The 12,935-nt window shown below is 55.3% G+C and overlaps 9 protein-coding genes across 9 annotated transcripts; 4 read left to right on the top strand and 5 right to left on the bottom strand.

Moving 5' to 3' along the window:
• Positions 1-100: 100 nt before the first annotated feature.
• CC84DRAFT_1222752 (uncharacterized protein) lies at positions 101-525 on the top strand (the record flags this gene model as incomplete). Its single annotated transcript, XM_018183410.1, has 4 exons — positions 101-107; positions 161-212; positions 333-435; positions 490-525. The coding sequence occupies 4 exons, from the start codon at positions 101-103 to the stop codon at positions 523-525; spliced, it is 198 nt and encodes a 65-aa protein (XP_018030109.1).
• Positions 526-1,212: 687 nt separating this feature from the next.
• CC84DRAFT_1169252 (uncharacterized protein) lies at positions 1,213-2,764 on the top strand. The gene is made up of 2 exons (XM_018179614.1): positions 1,213-2,103; positions 2,173-2,764. The coding sequence occupies exons 1-2, from the start codon at positions 1,586-1,588 to the stop codon at positions 2,552-2,554; spliced, it is 900 nt and encodes a 299-aa protein (XP_018030108.1). The 5' UTR covers positions 1,213-1,585; the 3' UTR covers positions 2,555-2,764.
• Positions 2,765-2,771: 7 nt separating this feature from the next.
• Positions 2,772-5,003, bottom strand: CC84DRAFT_1156813 (uncharacterized protein). Its single transcript, XM_018176986.1, has 4 exons — positions 4,707-5,003; positions 4,062-4,658; positions 3,280-4,016; positions 2,772-3,214 (listed from the first exon to the last, which is right to left on the bottom strand). Exons 1-4 carry the CDS (start codon positions 4,827-4,829, stop codon positions 3,034-3,036), a joined length of 1,638 nt encoding a protein of 545 aa, XP_018030107.1. The 5' UTR covers positions 4,830-5,003; the 3' UTR covers positions 2,772-3,033.
• A 281-nt stretch (positions 5,004-5,284) lies between these two features.
• CC84DRAFT_1169250 (Pkr1-domain-containing protein) lies at positions 5,285-6,302 on the bottom strand. Its single transcript, XM_018179613.1, has one exon. It carries the CDS (start codon positions 5,989-5,991, stop codon positions 5,374-5,376), a length of 618 nt encoding a protein of 205 aa, XP_018030106.1. The 5' UTR covers positions 5,992-6,302; the 3' UTR covers positions 5,285-5,373.
• A 54-nt stretch (positions 6,303-6,356) lies between these two features.
• On the bottom strand, positions 6,357-7,740 carry CC84DRAFT_380954 (uncharacterized protein). Its single transcript, XM_018185973.1, has one exon. The coding sequence runs from the start codon at positions 7,267-7,269 to the stop codon at positions 6,658-6,660; it is 612 nt and encodes a 203-aa protein (XP_018030105.1). The 5' UTR covers positions 7,270-7,740; the 3' UTR covers positions 6,357-6,657.
• Positions 7,440-8,190, bottom strand: CC84DRAFT_380764 (acetate non-utilizing protein 9, mitochondrial precursor). The gene is made up of 3 exons (XM_018185972.1): positions 7,930-8,190; positions 7,776-7,875; positions 7,440-7,708 (listed from the first exon to the last, which is right to left on the bottom strand). Exons 1-3 carry the CDS (start codon positions 8,143-8,145, stop codon positions 7,611-7,613), a joined length of 414 nt encoding a protein of 137 aa, XP_018030104.1. The 5' UTR covers positions 8,146-8,190; the 3' UTR covers positions 7,440-7,610.
• Positions 8,191-8,328: 138 nt separating this feature from the next.
• On the top strand, positions 8,329-9,093 carry CC84DRAFT_1103750 (uncharacterized protein; the record flags this gene model as incomplete). Its single annotated transcript, XM_018175027.1, has 1 exon — positions 8,329-9,093. The coding sequence occupies one exon, from the start codon at positions 8,329-8,331 to the stop codon at positions 9,091-9,093; it is 765 nt and encodes a 254-aa protein (XP_018030103.1).
• Positions 9,094-9,881: 788 nt separating this feature from the next.
• CC84DRAFT_1130684 (Sm-like ribonucleoprotein) lies at positions 9,882-10,867 on the top strand. The gene is made up of 3 exons (XM_018175867.1): positions 9,882-10,005; positions 10,058-10,107; positions 10,265-10,867. Exons 1-3 carry the CDS (start codon positions 9,992-9,994, stop codon positions 10,585-10,587), a joined length of 387 nt encoding a protein of 128 aa, XP_018030102.1. The 5' UTR covers positions 9,882-9,991; the 3' UTR covers positions 10,588-10,867.
• A 111-nt stretch (positions 10,868-10,978) lies between these two features.
• On the bottom strand, positions 10,979-12,924 carry CC84DRAFT_1169246 (taurine catabolism dioxygenase TauD). Its single transcript, XM_018179612.1, has 4 exons — positions 12,299-12,924; positions 11,986-12,233; positions 11,528-11,916; positions 10,979-11,465 (listed from the first exon to the last, which is right to left on the bottom strand). Exons 1-4 carry the CDS (start codon positions 12,510-12,512, stop codon positions 11,102-11,104), a joined length of 1,215 nt encoding a protein of 404 aa, XP_018030101.1. The 5' UTR covers positions 12,513-12,924; the 3' UTR covers positions 10,979-11,101.
• Between the last annotated feature and the right edge of the window lie 11 nt (positions 12,925-12,935).

The raw sequence follows: 12,935 nt of genomic DNA, 5'->3' as shown, positions 1-12,935 counted from the left end.
TCAAACTCGCTTAGGGCCGCACACGAACTACGAGCTCATCCAGCCAATTCCACATCCCTCACGAACTCATTCTGCCAATTCGACCACCAACACCGTCGCCATGGCCAGTACGTTGCGTCTACGTAGAGTATTGTAGGATGGGCAGGCTAACAAAATGCAGAGTCTAAGAACTCGTCCCAGCACAACCAGTCGAAGAAGAACCACAGGAACGGGTACGCTCCTTCCGTCTCTATCCCTCGCGAAATACCCGCGCACTGTCGAGCCTCTGCAATATGCGCACGCGAAACGATTTACTGTTCGGACGAAGATCGCTGACTTGTTGGCGCCTGCAGTATCAAGAAGCCTAAGACTCACCGTTATCCTTCGCTCAAGGGCACCGACCCCAAGTTCCGCCGCAACCACAGGCATGCTCTGCACGGCACCATGCGCGCTCTGGTGCGCTCATCTACCTATTTTGCACATGGCATATTATACTGACGCCCGACACAGAAGGAGGTGAAGGAGGGCAAGCGCGACGCGGCATAAGGAACGATCGACGACGGACGATGAGGACGGCTTTCCATTCACAATGAACATTTGGCTGGCGTCAATGGCATATCGGTCTACAATGACGGCTTCGAGCTGACATCGGGAAGTGGGTTCAGCATAGGAATGATGCGGCAATGAACAAGTCCAAAAGTCAGCCCGCAGGCACGTATCTGTGATGCATCTATACTAACCCATAGCCCCCCTTCTCCGAAAATCCTCTTCGTTGTTCATTGCGGCGGTCTTTTGAAAAGATGGGGTCACTCCCAAACGGCATTAGTGTGTACAGCACCAGACCTTTCCCATGGTCGACTTGCTGAAGGAATATCTATCGTGCCAAGATTGAATACGCCATCATTACCAAACACTTGCCCTTTGTCCCGTAAGGAGCGGAGTGCATGGAGATGGCGTTACATATTGTTCTAGTGATTCTAGACTGAGGGTTCTTTGACAACCTTTGCGAGGTAGAGCCGCGCAGGGCACAGTCGGGAAACCGAGACTGTCCACCGCCTCTTTAGCTCAACGAAATTCGAGCTGGGCATTGGACGTGGTATCATATATTAATGTAAGCCTCTGAGCCAGCATGTTCCATGGTATACTCAAGTGTTTCCTATTATGGATGTTCAGGTTACACGTGAATTGGCTGGCCTCTTCCTGGGAGCGGCACGTCAGTGTTATCGCCGGGCTCGGGCGGGGCTACAAATACTATCGACCTCAGCGACATTGACCCCGCCACCCCTCTCTCACACTCGTTCGTCTTCCCCGGCGTGACGCAAGAGCATCCGACAACAGCAAAACGGCAGACAAGCTCTATGCTCTTGCCGTCTACACTCCGGATAGACTGAACGCTGAGCGCCGACCCCGCGCCGGACCGTTCCTGGCGAGACAACCTGCATTGCTCAGCCCAAGCCCTGAAGCACGCACTAGCCTCCGGTGCCTGGCTTCTTGTCGTCATCTTACCTGCGTGTCTCTGTGCAGGTCTCGAAGCCTGGCCTCCATTTCCTCCTAGAACCATACTGACCTCGCCCGCACAAGAGCTCCTCAGCTCCTCGTACGCATCATGGCCACCCAAGCCCACTGCGCCTACTGCTTCGAGACACTATCTGCGAACCTGGAGAACCGTGAGGCCCTGACCCTGCAACAAGTCGAAGAGCTATGGAAGAAATACAACGCCGACCCTTCAGCGCCCGATCCGAACGCGCTAGACGACGAGACGGCTGACGACGAAGATGCACCTACAGCTCCAGACGGCTCACACTGCCGCCCAGCAGCCATCTCGCGGCTCCTCGCACCCTCACCCGCCACCACCAGCTCGTCGAGCGTCCAAAGCACGAGCTCCACGCCCAGCGGCGCCAGCGAAGCCTCCTCAGCAACAAGCAAGAGCAGCAGCCGCAGCAGCCTTTTCTCCCGCCTGCAACGCAAAGAGGAAAGCCCCACCGCGACGCCGCTATTCGTGACGTGGAACACGGTCGCAAAGTCTAACGGGACGCAGCTGTCTGAGAAGCGCCTCCGCGGCTGCATCGGCACCTTCGAGGCGCAGAAGCTCGACCGCGGACTGCGGCAGTACGCGCTCATCTCGTAAGTCAAGACAGGAATCCGCAGACAAGCAGGCATGGGCGCAACACCGCTGATACATTCCCCTTGCAGCGCCCTAGAGGACACACGCTTCAGCCCCATTACCGCCGCCGAACTCCCCACCCTTGAATGCGGCGTCACGCTCCTCACCAACTTCGAGCCCATCTCCGACCCACTCGACTGGGCCATCGGCACGCACGGGCTCCGCATCTCCTTCACGCACCACGGCCGCCGCTACGGGTCGACGTATCTGCCCGACGTAGCGAAAGAGCAGGGCTGGACCAAGGAGGAGACGCTCATTAGCTTGATGCGCAAGGCGGGGTGGAGTGGGCGGAGGGATGAGTGGAAGAAGGTGGAGCTGGGTATCGTGCGGTATCAGGGGAGGCAGGTGAGGTTGGGGCAGAAGGAGTGGGAGGAGTGGAGGCGGTGGGTCGAAGGGGAGATGGACGAGTAGGAGACGGGTGCGAGATACCTGATCTATTCTACCTCGTAGAGGAAGGAGGATTTACGATTTATGAAATGATGCGATGTTGCACACGAGCTGGTACGGCGTCGAGGGAATTAACACACGGGCACGGATTGGGACTGGGATATAGACGTCCTGGGTTGGGACACCATACCAGTTTCCGCATTACGGTAATCACATACAACTACAACTCTGACTTTGGTTTGTTGCATTGCGTGGTCTATCGTTGATTCTCGTGCAATAAGTGGCGTCCAAGCACACTTGATGCATGATCCCCTCACAGATCTGGCACAGCACACTGTATCCTGATCCGCCTCAAGCCAACACAGTACCTCACTCTACCATACGTCGTACCAACGGCAAGCACCGCTCAAGTCAATCATCAAGTCATACAGTCCCAGCCAATAATCACACCCCAGCACCACGCTCTGCACACTCGCACTCTTCGCCGTAAAACCGACCGACCCCTACCGCTTCGGCCGCATATCCACCACCTCCAAAGGCCCATTATCCAGCTCAACCACATGTCCCGGCTTCAACGCCTCGGTATAAATATTATCCACGTCGTGCGGATGGAAAATACCGGGCTTACTGCAGCTCAGAATCGCATGCTTGCCCGGCGGATCTGTCAGGCGGAAGCAGCCCCAGCTATACCTTTGTCAGTCACGTTCCACACCTATCTGCCTAGATAAGATCGGAGTGTCAGAACATACCTCGGCGACTTGGACGGCGCACACACGATAGCGATAGACTCGGGCATCATGACCTGATACCCCACATGGGTGTGCAGATCCCTCGAGCTCATGAAGCACGTCTGACTGGGATGCGTGTGTATCCAGCCCAGCACCATCAATTCCTCTTTGTCACAGTAGTCAAACAGATCGCTTTCGTTGGTCATCTCGCATGTATCGCTGGTGCTCGTCTGCGCGGGGATAACGAGCCGCGTGATGAAGAGCGCGTTATTCTTCAGTATACCGCACAGCATGCCGCAGGTCTCGAGATTGAGGCGTGTGTTTGTGGATGCGGCGTTAAGGAAGTGGTGGCGGAGAGGAGTGGGGAGGAAAATAGTGCGGAGGGGAGCGCCGTTTTCGAGGTATGCGGCGGGCTTGAAGGTGAACTCGTCCAGGTCGGTGGTTGGTGTGTCGGCTCGCGCGGTGGGAGGTATCTTTCCAGGTAAAGGAGGCGCGGACGGGGCGCTGTCAGTGTATTTGCCTGGGACGGGGGGCGGTTGTGGTTGTTGTTCGGAGAGTAGTCTAGAGGTAAGCTGCCCTGGAGGTTTCGGCGGTAGTGCAGGCGGGATGGCGAATGGGTCGTATGGCGGAGGGAGATGTTCTTTTGGTGGTCGGGCAGGTACGGGGGGTTGTGAATGCACGTCCGTCCGTCGTTCTTGCTGTCCATGGTGTGGCACTGATGGATAATGGTATGAGGAAGATGTCTGGGAGTAGGGGCGCTGTAGACGTTAGTTTCGTGACTTGAAGCGCAGGCATTCACTTACTGAGTAGTTGGATGTTTGGTGCCCGTTCCGCTGCATACGTGCTACCTCTTGGAGCTGAGCCGAAAGATCACCATCTGCCTCGGTGCTCTGACGCTTAAGCTCTTTCTCCCAGTCTCCCCAGACACCGCCCGTCCTCCGCTCGCTTTCTTCCTCTTCCGACACACCAGCTTGCCGGACGCTCCTCCTCGCGGCATCTCTTCTCCTGACCTCTCTTTGTGCCAGCTTCGCTGCTAGAGTCTGATTGCCGATAGCATCTAACGTCTGCTTCTCATAGCTTCTCCTGTGAGCTACCCGCGACGTACCATCCAATTCCTGGGGCACAAGTCGCTCGCTCTTGTCTTCTAAAGATTGCAGAGACTTCTGCTGCGCTTTTCGCCTCGCCTGGAACTCCTCATGCCTCTTCTTTATACGCGGCCGTATGTCCTCCAGCGTCTGAATGTCGGAGCCTACAGCCGCCGTCGCAGCACTCAGCGCTTTGCGGTTTTCGGGAAGGTTCCTCTCGGGGTGGTTTGTGAGGTGTTCGAGGACAAGGTTTGCATGCCTGTACAGCAGCAGGTATGTTTGCGGGTCGTTCCCTTCTGCTGCATACACTTGCGCCTGGAGCTGTTAGCTTGCGCAACAGCACTCAAGACCAGAAGCACACACCTGCTTGTGCATCATGCTCGCTGTCCGCAGCCAGTTCCGCAGCGGGATGTATGCATTGTATTCGTACTTGGATGCCTGATCCGTGAGGTCCTGCACGCTCAGAGGCGCGCCGAGGGATGCCATGGCGGCCGGCGGAGGGGTATCGTAGCTAGAGGCGATGGAAATCAAGGGAGGACGAGCGACGTGGGAAGAGAAGCACTGGCGAGACAGCAAATTAGGTGGCGGTGTTTCATTTGGGTGGCGTGCGCAATTCACGGTCGCATGGCAGGCTGTTTGTTTCGAGGAGCCGCGTACTATGATGGACTGGCGGCGGCAGGTGCATCATCGCGGGGCAGCCAGCAATGGCTGACTTAGGCGAGCAGACACGCGGCGGGCCACATTGGGCGGCTGTGCTTGCATGCACTTGTGCTTCTGCCTCCGCGCCTTGGGCTCCTCCATATTCGTGAAGCGCTTCACGTGTCTTTGCTATCTCGTGGGTGCACATAAAGGCGTGCTGGTGTGTTACGCTGTTTCAGGGTGTAGGGCCAGCTTGATCTGGACAATCGCGCTGTCACGTGTGGCATACAGGGCAAGACAAGCTGCTGATCAGGATTGAATTGCGCGTCTAACATAGCGAAGTGTCACTGTATAGATGATCGTCTAGCCAAACTCCGGGGGTATCCAGTCCTCATCTATCGCCAGAGTCTTGCGATAGCTTCTCCCACTCGCTATCCGTGCTCAAATCGCCTGTCGACTCGCCCAAGCTCCTCCTCTGTTTCACCGTGTCGTCCGCCACAGGCTTCAGTCCGGAGCTTGCGCCTGAGCTCGCGACCGGCGTGCTGCCTCTCAGCGTCGCCACGCTCTCGACAGGCCTCTCGACGAACACGGTGCTTTCTGACTCGGGACGCGGCGCGCGTGGCGGATTCGTTCGGATTTTGGGCTTCTGCTTCTCCGCTACTTCGGTCTCGACCTCGGTGTCGTCGCCAGAGTCCATAGCGTCCCCATCCTGCGTGTCTGCCTTGCCCTTCCCTTTATCACGCTTGGCTTCCCTGATGCGCTTCGCCTCCTCCTCTTTCGCCTGCGCCGCGCGTATCTCGGCCGCGAACCAGTTGATCGCGTACCAAAGCCCTCCGCAGAGCGCAGAGAGAATGTAGAAGTGTATGCTGTTAGTCGCAATCAGGAGCGCGAAAAACAGTAGCTGGAGCGCGGCGAAGGAGGCATTGGTTGCGATGAGGAGGGTGGGTGTCGGGCCGGGCTCGAAGATGGACAGCCACAGATTCTCAAAGAAGGTCGCGGCGGACGCCATGGTGTTTGTTCGTGTGCGCGGGTAGTGGCAGGTCTAGTCGTATGTAGAACAGATCGTACAGACCGTTTGGGGCTCAGGCCCTGGAAAGCTAGTAGACGTAGGAGCTTGAACGCGAGTGACGTCTGCCCCGCTGGGTGCCTAGCAAACAAGACAGGTGGAATGTGTGAAGATGCTACGTTGCGAGTTCGCGATTGCTGCCTGTGAATGATGTGCAGTGTAGGCGCAACTTGACAGTGCAAGGAGCACTTCGGTGAGGACCCGCGCGAGGGTGGGGACTGGAAAGTAGCTCGGGTTCCTGACGTGTCTGATGTTCGCGGGGCTGGTATGGCTGGCGCCGCCAGGACTTGCTGCCAAATCCCGAACGCGGAATTAGTACTATTACAGCCAGAGTCACGCAGATGATTCATATATTAGTGCACGCCTCTATATGGTCAGTCATGTGTATGCATTATACCGAATGCATCGCCAAATCGAACGCCTCAGAGCGACACAGGAAAGCCATAAGCTGACTCGATGTCCCAGACGAAGACCACTTCCGAAAAGGACCCCCAAACAGTAACCCTCTGGACCTTCAGCCCGCAGTCGATATGTCCAGTATCCCAAGTTACATCAACTGTCCTGATAACACCATAACACCCGCAGTTGCCGCGTTGCCCGAAGCCATCCTCACATGACAAAGCACCCCTGCCCATCACGAGACGACCTGCGGTATTTGTACTGGTAGTCGTACCTTCGCTGGCGCTCCCTGTCTCCGTATCCATAGCCATCGTAGTACCGACTCCGCCGACCGTCATGACTGTCGTAGCAACGATCATCACAGCAAGCACCGACGTAGGGTTCGTTACGTATCATCCGCTGATTCTTCATGATTTCCGAAGATGTGCAGGAGGTGATTGCTGGTCTATATGTGAGCGCACCGCAACTGTATGGACCTGCGAACCTGGTGTCGCCTCCATAAAAGCCCCCACCGCGCATTGAGCTGGAACAGAGCTGCGGAACTTGGAGTGAACCTGCCCAGGCATTGCCGACTGCGAAGTCTCCGCCGTAGTGATTGCGAACAAGTTGGTTGCAACCCCAGGGTCCCTGAATCATCTGAAGCGTCTCTCCATCGGCAAAACCACCATTACAGGTAGGGCAAGTGTACGGTGGCGCAACAATATAGTTGACAGTCTGTCGATAGGGGCAGCTGAGGAGGTCCTGGCTGTACCCGCACGACTCAGTCATCGAAGTCCATGAGTGCCCGCAGGTCGACGAATCGTACTGCGTGCAAAGACACATCTGGTAGATCGACGTTGGGTGTTATGAAGTGCGAATCGGTAGGTACGAGTGTTGAAATCGAGCAAGGAGACAATCTTACTGGACACGGCTTGTACGTCCTGGTGGAAGAGAGTGACGGAGGCTGGATCGAAGAGAATGGAGTTGCAGGTGTTGGCTTGAAGATGCGGATTTTGAATGTTATATACGATTGCTGGTAGTTCCCCATGTTGAGCTTCAGCGGTGCTTCACGTATGGAGCTGGCGGAATGCTGTTCATGTCACACCCAGCATTGAAGGTTTTCTTGGAGCGTAGCCGTGGAAGCGTGTTCCCATCCAGGCTGTGAAGACAGAGGCCTAAACATTTCATTTTTCGTTGCCAGATTCTTTCTCCGCCTCATTGTCATCAAGCTCTTGTTTGCGAATAGCAGTCATTAGCTCATACAACTGGCCAATTTGTTGGTCTGCTTGAATGTCAGTACTGATATGCTTCAATTGTCGCAACCGTGAATGCTCGCAAACGTAACTTACCGCTCATCTTATCAACTTTGGCGCTGTCCATTTTCGCATCTTTCCAGGCATCACCCGATAATTGCTGGGCATACATCTGCCACTCAGAAAGAAATCCAACCTTGTTTCTTCAGTCAACTGATATGGCATATTACGGATGAGTGTTGATTCTTACTATGTGCACTGGATTATCAATATCCTTATGAGCACGGAACTCCTTCTTGACATATAGGTCTCCCAACGTGCGCTCTTCTTTCGGGAGCTTCCGATGAGCTCGTAGTAGTCGCCGGTAAAGCGGAATTGGTGGTAGAAGTGCCATTGGGGTTGGGCGGAAGGAATTCGATGCACCAGCATTGCTGGCAGTAGCCAACAGCCGACTATAGACTCTCATCTTGATCGTTAACAGCAGATAACTGATGAACAAGCAACGTGCGGAACAAACGATAGTTTGTGATGGCGAACTAAAGTCAATGATGACCTCGGTCCGGTGACTAAGCACGCTTGCTCCCATTGGACAGACTTTTGCGATTGCTCGACACAAAATCCCTACCGCAACCTCAACTGCTCTTCAATGATGCTACCGACGCCTTCGACCTCCCACGTCTGCTTTGATCGCGTATACGAGCCAGCAGAGGACTCTTTTTTACTTCTCGATACTCTCTCGTCGAACTCAGAAGCAGCGTTCCTGCAAAACCGCTTCAGTAATGCGCAAACCACCCCACCGCTGGTCCTCGAAGTCGGCGTCGGCTCTGGAGTAGTACTGGCCTTCACAGCTGCTAATGCAGAGCGCATATTCGGTCGTGAAGACATACTAACCATCGGAACTGACATTAACAGCTTTGCCTGTCAGGCTGCTGCGCAAACAATTCGGACTGCAATCACAGAATATGGTCACGGAAAGACAGTATCGCTAGATGTGGTCAATGGTGACCTGGCTTCGTGCTTGCGACCGCGTTCCGTTGATGTCTTCATTTTCAATCCGCCATACGTGCCTGCTGACCTTCCGGATTTCGCACGACACGAGAAATACAACATTCTACCTGACGGCCAGAAAAAGACAACCTTCGAACAGGACTCATACTTATTGGAGCTATCCTACGCTGGAGGAGAAGACGGCATGGTGGTGACCAATCGGATGCTGGATCAGATCCCAGAGATTCTGAGTAGAGGCAGAGGAGTCGCATATGTGCTTTTATGCGCGCAGAACAGGCCAGAGGCAGTCAAGCAACGCATTCGGCAGTGGGGGCCCGGCTGGTTTACTGAGACTGTGGGCTCGAGTGGGAAACAGGCCGGGTGGGAGAAATTGCAGATCGTGAGGATATGGAAAGAGCAGGCCTGAACTTGCATTGAACCTCACGGCTTCTGTGTGCGCCCTCGCACAAGCCGTGAATGATTTTTACGATCCTTGCGGCACATGACCGATCAGAGTGGCCACAAAAAGTACACAGCAGAGCATGGGACCGGTAGCAGTTCACGCGATACTTTGAGTGGTGCAGACGGCAAGGAGTGTGCTTGAGCCACGTACCGATAGGCGCTCCCACGTCCGACGCAAATAGCGAACTGCCGCAACGCGATGTCCTGCGGACAACTGAAATTTGGGCTGACGCCGCTCGCGCAACAATTATTCGCTGCAGAGGGACAAGTCCCTATCGATGACAAGGATGAGAGATCGCCAGGCGCGACTTCTTAAGTCAATGTCGACGACTGCCATACGAACGAAACACGATCGAAACGCAGGACTTGTCTGTTTGCGCAGCGACAGCTGGACACTCGACACTTGCGGCCAATGGAAATTGGAAAGTGCGGCAGTAATTGGTACTGGATGTTGTATTTTCACACGGGACGGACATTCAGCTCTAAGCTGGACACCGAAGCCATGAATTTTAAGGCCCGTGTTCCATCATCGGCTTAGAAGTGAGCTACATTACAATTGCATTCCCGTCGTGTCTTTTTACGGACAACCTTTGTGATAGAACTCAAAATATCATAGTACGGTTTAATAGCTTTCCTCCTGCTTGCGGAAATAGCGTTGCGGAGATAGGCAGTTGCCAGGTGAAGGCGTTCGCACGTGACAAAAGCTCGGATCATTAGCGCGAGCTTGCCTAATTCTCGTGGTAACTGAGCTTCCCCACCGCTTCGCACTCAACAGCACATCGCACGCCTGTCGCACGGTCTTTACGTCCTCAACCGCGGAATCTACGACCTAATAAAGCTAGTTCAGGACACACGCCGCCATCATGAAGCTCGTCAGGTGTGTGCACGCGCCCAAGTGTTGAAGAAGATGCGACTGACCATCCACGCAGGTTTCTCATGAAGTGCCAGAACGAGACGGTCACGGTCGAGCTCAAGAATGGTCAGTCGAATCTCTCCCCCTACCTGAAGCGCCGCTGCGCTGTTGTTACGATGCGCTCTATTCAGCTATGCGCTCTATTCAGCTTTGCGCGATTGCTAGCATCAAAAGCAGCACGTGTGCTTTCACAAATAGGAAAATCAGTACTGACAGAACGTAGGCACAATTGTCAATGGAACCATCGCCTCCGTCTCTCCGCTCATGAATGTTGCCCTACGGACAGTAAAATACACTCCCCGTGGCCGCGACACCGTTACCCTGGACACTATGACCGTCCGAGGCTCAACCGTCCGCTACATCATCCTGCCCGATTCTCTTCCCCTCGACACACTCCTCATTGACGATGCGCCAAAGCCCAAGAACAAGGCGAGGAAGGAGACGGACCGAGGTGGTCGCGGTGGCGGCGGCGGTGGACGAGGCGGCCCTAGGGGTCGCGGTGGACGTGGAGGCGGCCGCGGCAGGGGACGCGGACGAGGAATGTGAGGAAGCGGCAGGATCTGAACGTGTCTTGATCATCAATTTGCGTTGCGGCAGGAAGGCAGGGATCAAGCGGAAGAGAGGCCCTACATTTGGGCAACAAAAAGCACAGGGTACGGGACTCCAAATACTGCGTACACGAGAGATTGATATCGGCCAGGGCCGCGTCGGGCTGATACCGGCGTGCGAAGCTAGGAAGCAGTCACCATTTTTGGCTCACTGGAGCTTGTGGATAGTTGAGGCCAGATGAAGCACCAACGACGAATTGATACCATTACTCCTTCCCAACTCCGCATCGCGTTCCCTCTCTGTTTTACGATGACCTGCACTCGGATTCGCTTACCACGTGTATCGCGTATTCTCTTGGTGCATGGGAAATCGAGCAGAAACTCTGGCTTTGACTTCCTTGTTCATTCCCGTCTAAGACTTGGTCACTAATGCTACAGTACTGTATGAAACACCTCTACATCGCTCTCCCACAACAGACGTTCACTACACATGCTACAATACGATCAAGCGCCTACTCCGCATCCAGTGGCGCAACAGGCGGGTTATCGTTAACCTGAATCCCGCCCCTCTTCTTCTCCTTGCTGTCGTGGAACGGCAGTTTCCATCCGCCCTCTTCCTCAGGCGTACTCAACCACAGTCTCATCAAGTGGCGTCGTGGCGCCGGCGGCGCAAAATCCTTGTACGCCGTGCGCGCATGTAGGATGTGGTTATTGGACAGGAACTGGATATCACCAACCTCCAGGATCATGTGCAGCGCGAGGCGCTGGCACGTCTCTTCGAGAACGGTGGTGGCGCGCTGCTGGGCATCGGAGAGTGGTGGGATGAGCCCCTTGTCAGAGAAGCGGGTTAGGGAGCGGATGTAGTACGGGTCCCATCTGTGCGTGCATTAGCCGTTCATCCTTTCCTGCTGTTGCTGGGGATGCGAGGGATGACATACTTCGAGTACACCCGCGGATTCGCCCCCTTCTCGAGGTAGAACACACTCGTCCTGATCCAGTCCTCCTCACCCACGCTCTTCTCGCCCTTCCTATCAAAGTACCAAATCGGCTCTGTCAGCGTCCTTGCAACGTCGGGATTTTCCTTCTGCAGCGCATTCCACACGGCGTGCGACGACACAAGGTCCGACTCGCCGCCCTCCAACGCCTTCGCAATGCACAGCAGGCCGACGAGATCGGCGTCGTCGGCGTGGAAGAACTGCCGCGCGTTGGTGCGGTAAATGCGCACGCGGTCGATGGCGCTGCTGTCTTCGCCGAGATCTTTCACGTGGCCCAGGACATGGCCGTGGGCGTTTTGCGAGACAAAGTAGCCGAGGTGGGTTCCCAGGCCCTGTGATACATCTCCCGTTAGTATACATAAAAGGAGTTGTGTGGCAGGAACGGAATGTGGTGTACGTACCATGTAGGCCACGGCGCTCTTGTGGTTGCCCCATTGCTGCACGGGCAGGCCCTTGAATAGGATGAAGCCCTTCCCGTCAATCAGTTCCTTCCGTAGGACGCTGAGGAACTGCGCAAAGTTGTTGAGCCGGAACGTCTCCTGGGAGATGCCCGTCAGCGGCGTGCCGCTCGCGATGAAGGCGTCTGCCGTGTCGGAGATCTCCTTGATCTCGGCGTCGGAGAAGACATGTGTCCATTGCTCGGGGTGGCCTGGATGTTCTATGTCAGTGAAGTGGCCTTGGGTCAGACACGAGAGTGGAGGGTGCAGTATGTACCTTTGTACTCCTCGACGTTCCACACCGTGGGGCCGGCGATCTCGGTGGGGAAGTCCTCGTACGGGTGCAATTGGTTATACAGCGGCGGGTGCTGGCCCGAAGTCTTGATACCATCGGGATAGATGTGCCTAGGCGCCTCGTGGTTGAGAAACGCCTTCTTCGCGCCGAGTTCGTGAGGAGCCGTGGGCGTATGTGCGGTTAGAGCCGGAGCCATGCTGCTCGATGGATTCGTTTCTATGAAAGGGCCCTTGACCAAACGCGTGTATCTTCAAGGCAGCAATCGATTTATGGAAGCGGATATCTTTGAGCACTTCAAATTTGGAGATTAGAAAAGAGTGCTGAAATTCCTTTATATACATGCACAATTGCGTAAATTCTTGCGCCATCGCACTCGCATCCAAACCCACATGTCGGCCATCCTGTTGCGATCTCTGGGTCAGATTGCGTGCTCGCAACCCTGAGCTGCCCCTCGAGTCGTTGGGAGAGAGCGGGGTCGCGGAACATAGGCGCCTTGTTGCGAACGCGCGCGTAGCCTCGGTACCGCTAGCGGAGCTGGGCGACCCAAAGGAGCAGATGATGGTGCAGGTGCAGATTAGATTATATCTATCGGCAGTGGTGGAGGGATGCTCCGTGGAGT

Source organism: Paraphaeosphaeria sporulosa (assembly GCF_001642045.1).
Source record: "Paraphaeosphaeria sporulosa strain AP3s5-JAC2a unplaced genomic scaffold CC84scaffold_14, whole genome shotgun sequence".
Taxonomy (NCBI): Eukaryota; Fungi; Ascomycota; class Dothideomycetes; order Pleosporales; family Didymosphaeriaceae; genus Paraphaeosphaeria; species Paraphaeosphaeria sporulosa.
This window is presented reverse-complemented; position numbering and strand designations above follow the sequence as displayed.

What these genes read in the sequence shown, in the direction of transcription:
- CC84DRAFT_1169252 (XM_018179614.1), top strand. Translation starts at nt 1,586, where the DNA reads ATGGCCACCCAAGCCCACTGCGCCTACTGCTTCGAGACACTATCTGCG. An exon ending in CGGCAGTACGCGCTCATCTC is followed by an intron (nt 2,104 to 2,172) that starts GTAAGTCAAGAC and finishes TTCCCCTTGCAG; the next exon opens with CGCCCTAGAGGACACACGCT.
- CC84DRAFT_1156813 (XM_018176986.1), bottom strand. Translation starts at nt 4,829, where the DNA reads ATGGCATCCCTCGGCGCGCCTCTGAGCGTGCAGGACCTCACGGATCAG. An exon ending in ACCAAACATCCAACTACTCA is followed by an intron (nt 4,017 to 4,061) that starts GTAAGTGAATGC and finishes TAACGTCTACAG; the next exon opens with CGCCCCTACTCCCAGACATC. An exon ending in GCGCCGTCCAAGTCGCCGAG is followed by an intron (nt 3,215 to 3,279) that starts GTATGTTCTGAC and finishes ACAAAGGTATAG; the next exon opens with CTGGGGCTGCTTCCGCCTGA.
- CC84DRAFT_1169250 (XM_018179613.1), bottom strand. Translation starts at nt 5,991, where the DNA reads ATGGCGTCCGCCGCGACCTTCTTTGAGAATCTGTGGCTGTCCATCTTC.
- CC84DRAFT_380954 (XM_018185973.1), bottom strand. Translation starts at nt 7,269, where the DNA reads ATGTGTCTTTGCACGCAGTACGATTCGTCGACCTGCGGGCACTCATGG.
- CC84DRAFT_380764 (XM_018185972.1), bottom strand. Translation starts at nt 8,145, where the DNA reads ATGAGAGTCTATAGTCGGCTGTTGGCTACTGCCAGCAATGCTGGTGCA. An exon ending in TTGATAATCCAGTGCACATA is followed by an intron (nt 7,876 to 7,929) that starts GTAAGAATCAAC and finishes TGAAGAAACAAG; the next exon opens with GTTGGATTTCTTTCTGAGTG. An exon ending in CAAAGTTGATAAGATGAGCG is followed by an intron (nt 7,709 to 7,775) that starts GTAAGTTACGTT and finishes ACATTCAAGCAG; the next exon opens with ACCAACAAATTGGCCAGTTG.
- CC84DRAFT_1130684 (XM_018175867.1), top strand. An exon ending in CACGGTCGAGCTCAAGAATG is followed by an intron (nt 10,108 to 10,264) that starts GTCAGTCGAATC and finishes GACAGAACGTAG; the next exon opens with GCACAATTGTCAATGGAACC.
- CC84DRAFT_1169246 (XM_018179612.1), bottom strand. Translation starts at nt 12,512, where the DNA reads ATGGCTCCGGCTCTAACCGCACATACGCCCACGGCTCCTCACGAACTC. An exon ending in GAACGTCGAGGAGTACAAAG is followed by an intron (nt 12,234 to 12,298) that starts GTACATACTGCA and finishes TAGAACATCCAG; the next exon opens with GCCACCCCGAGCAATGGACA. An exon ending in AATCCGCGGGTGTACTCGAA is followed by an intron (nt 11,466 to 11,527) that starts GTATGTCATCCC and finishes ATGCACGCACAG; the next exon opens with ATGGGACCCGTACTACATCC.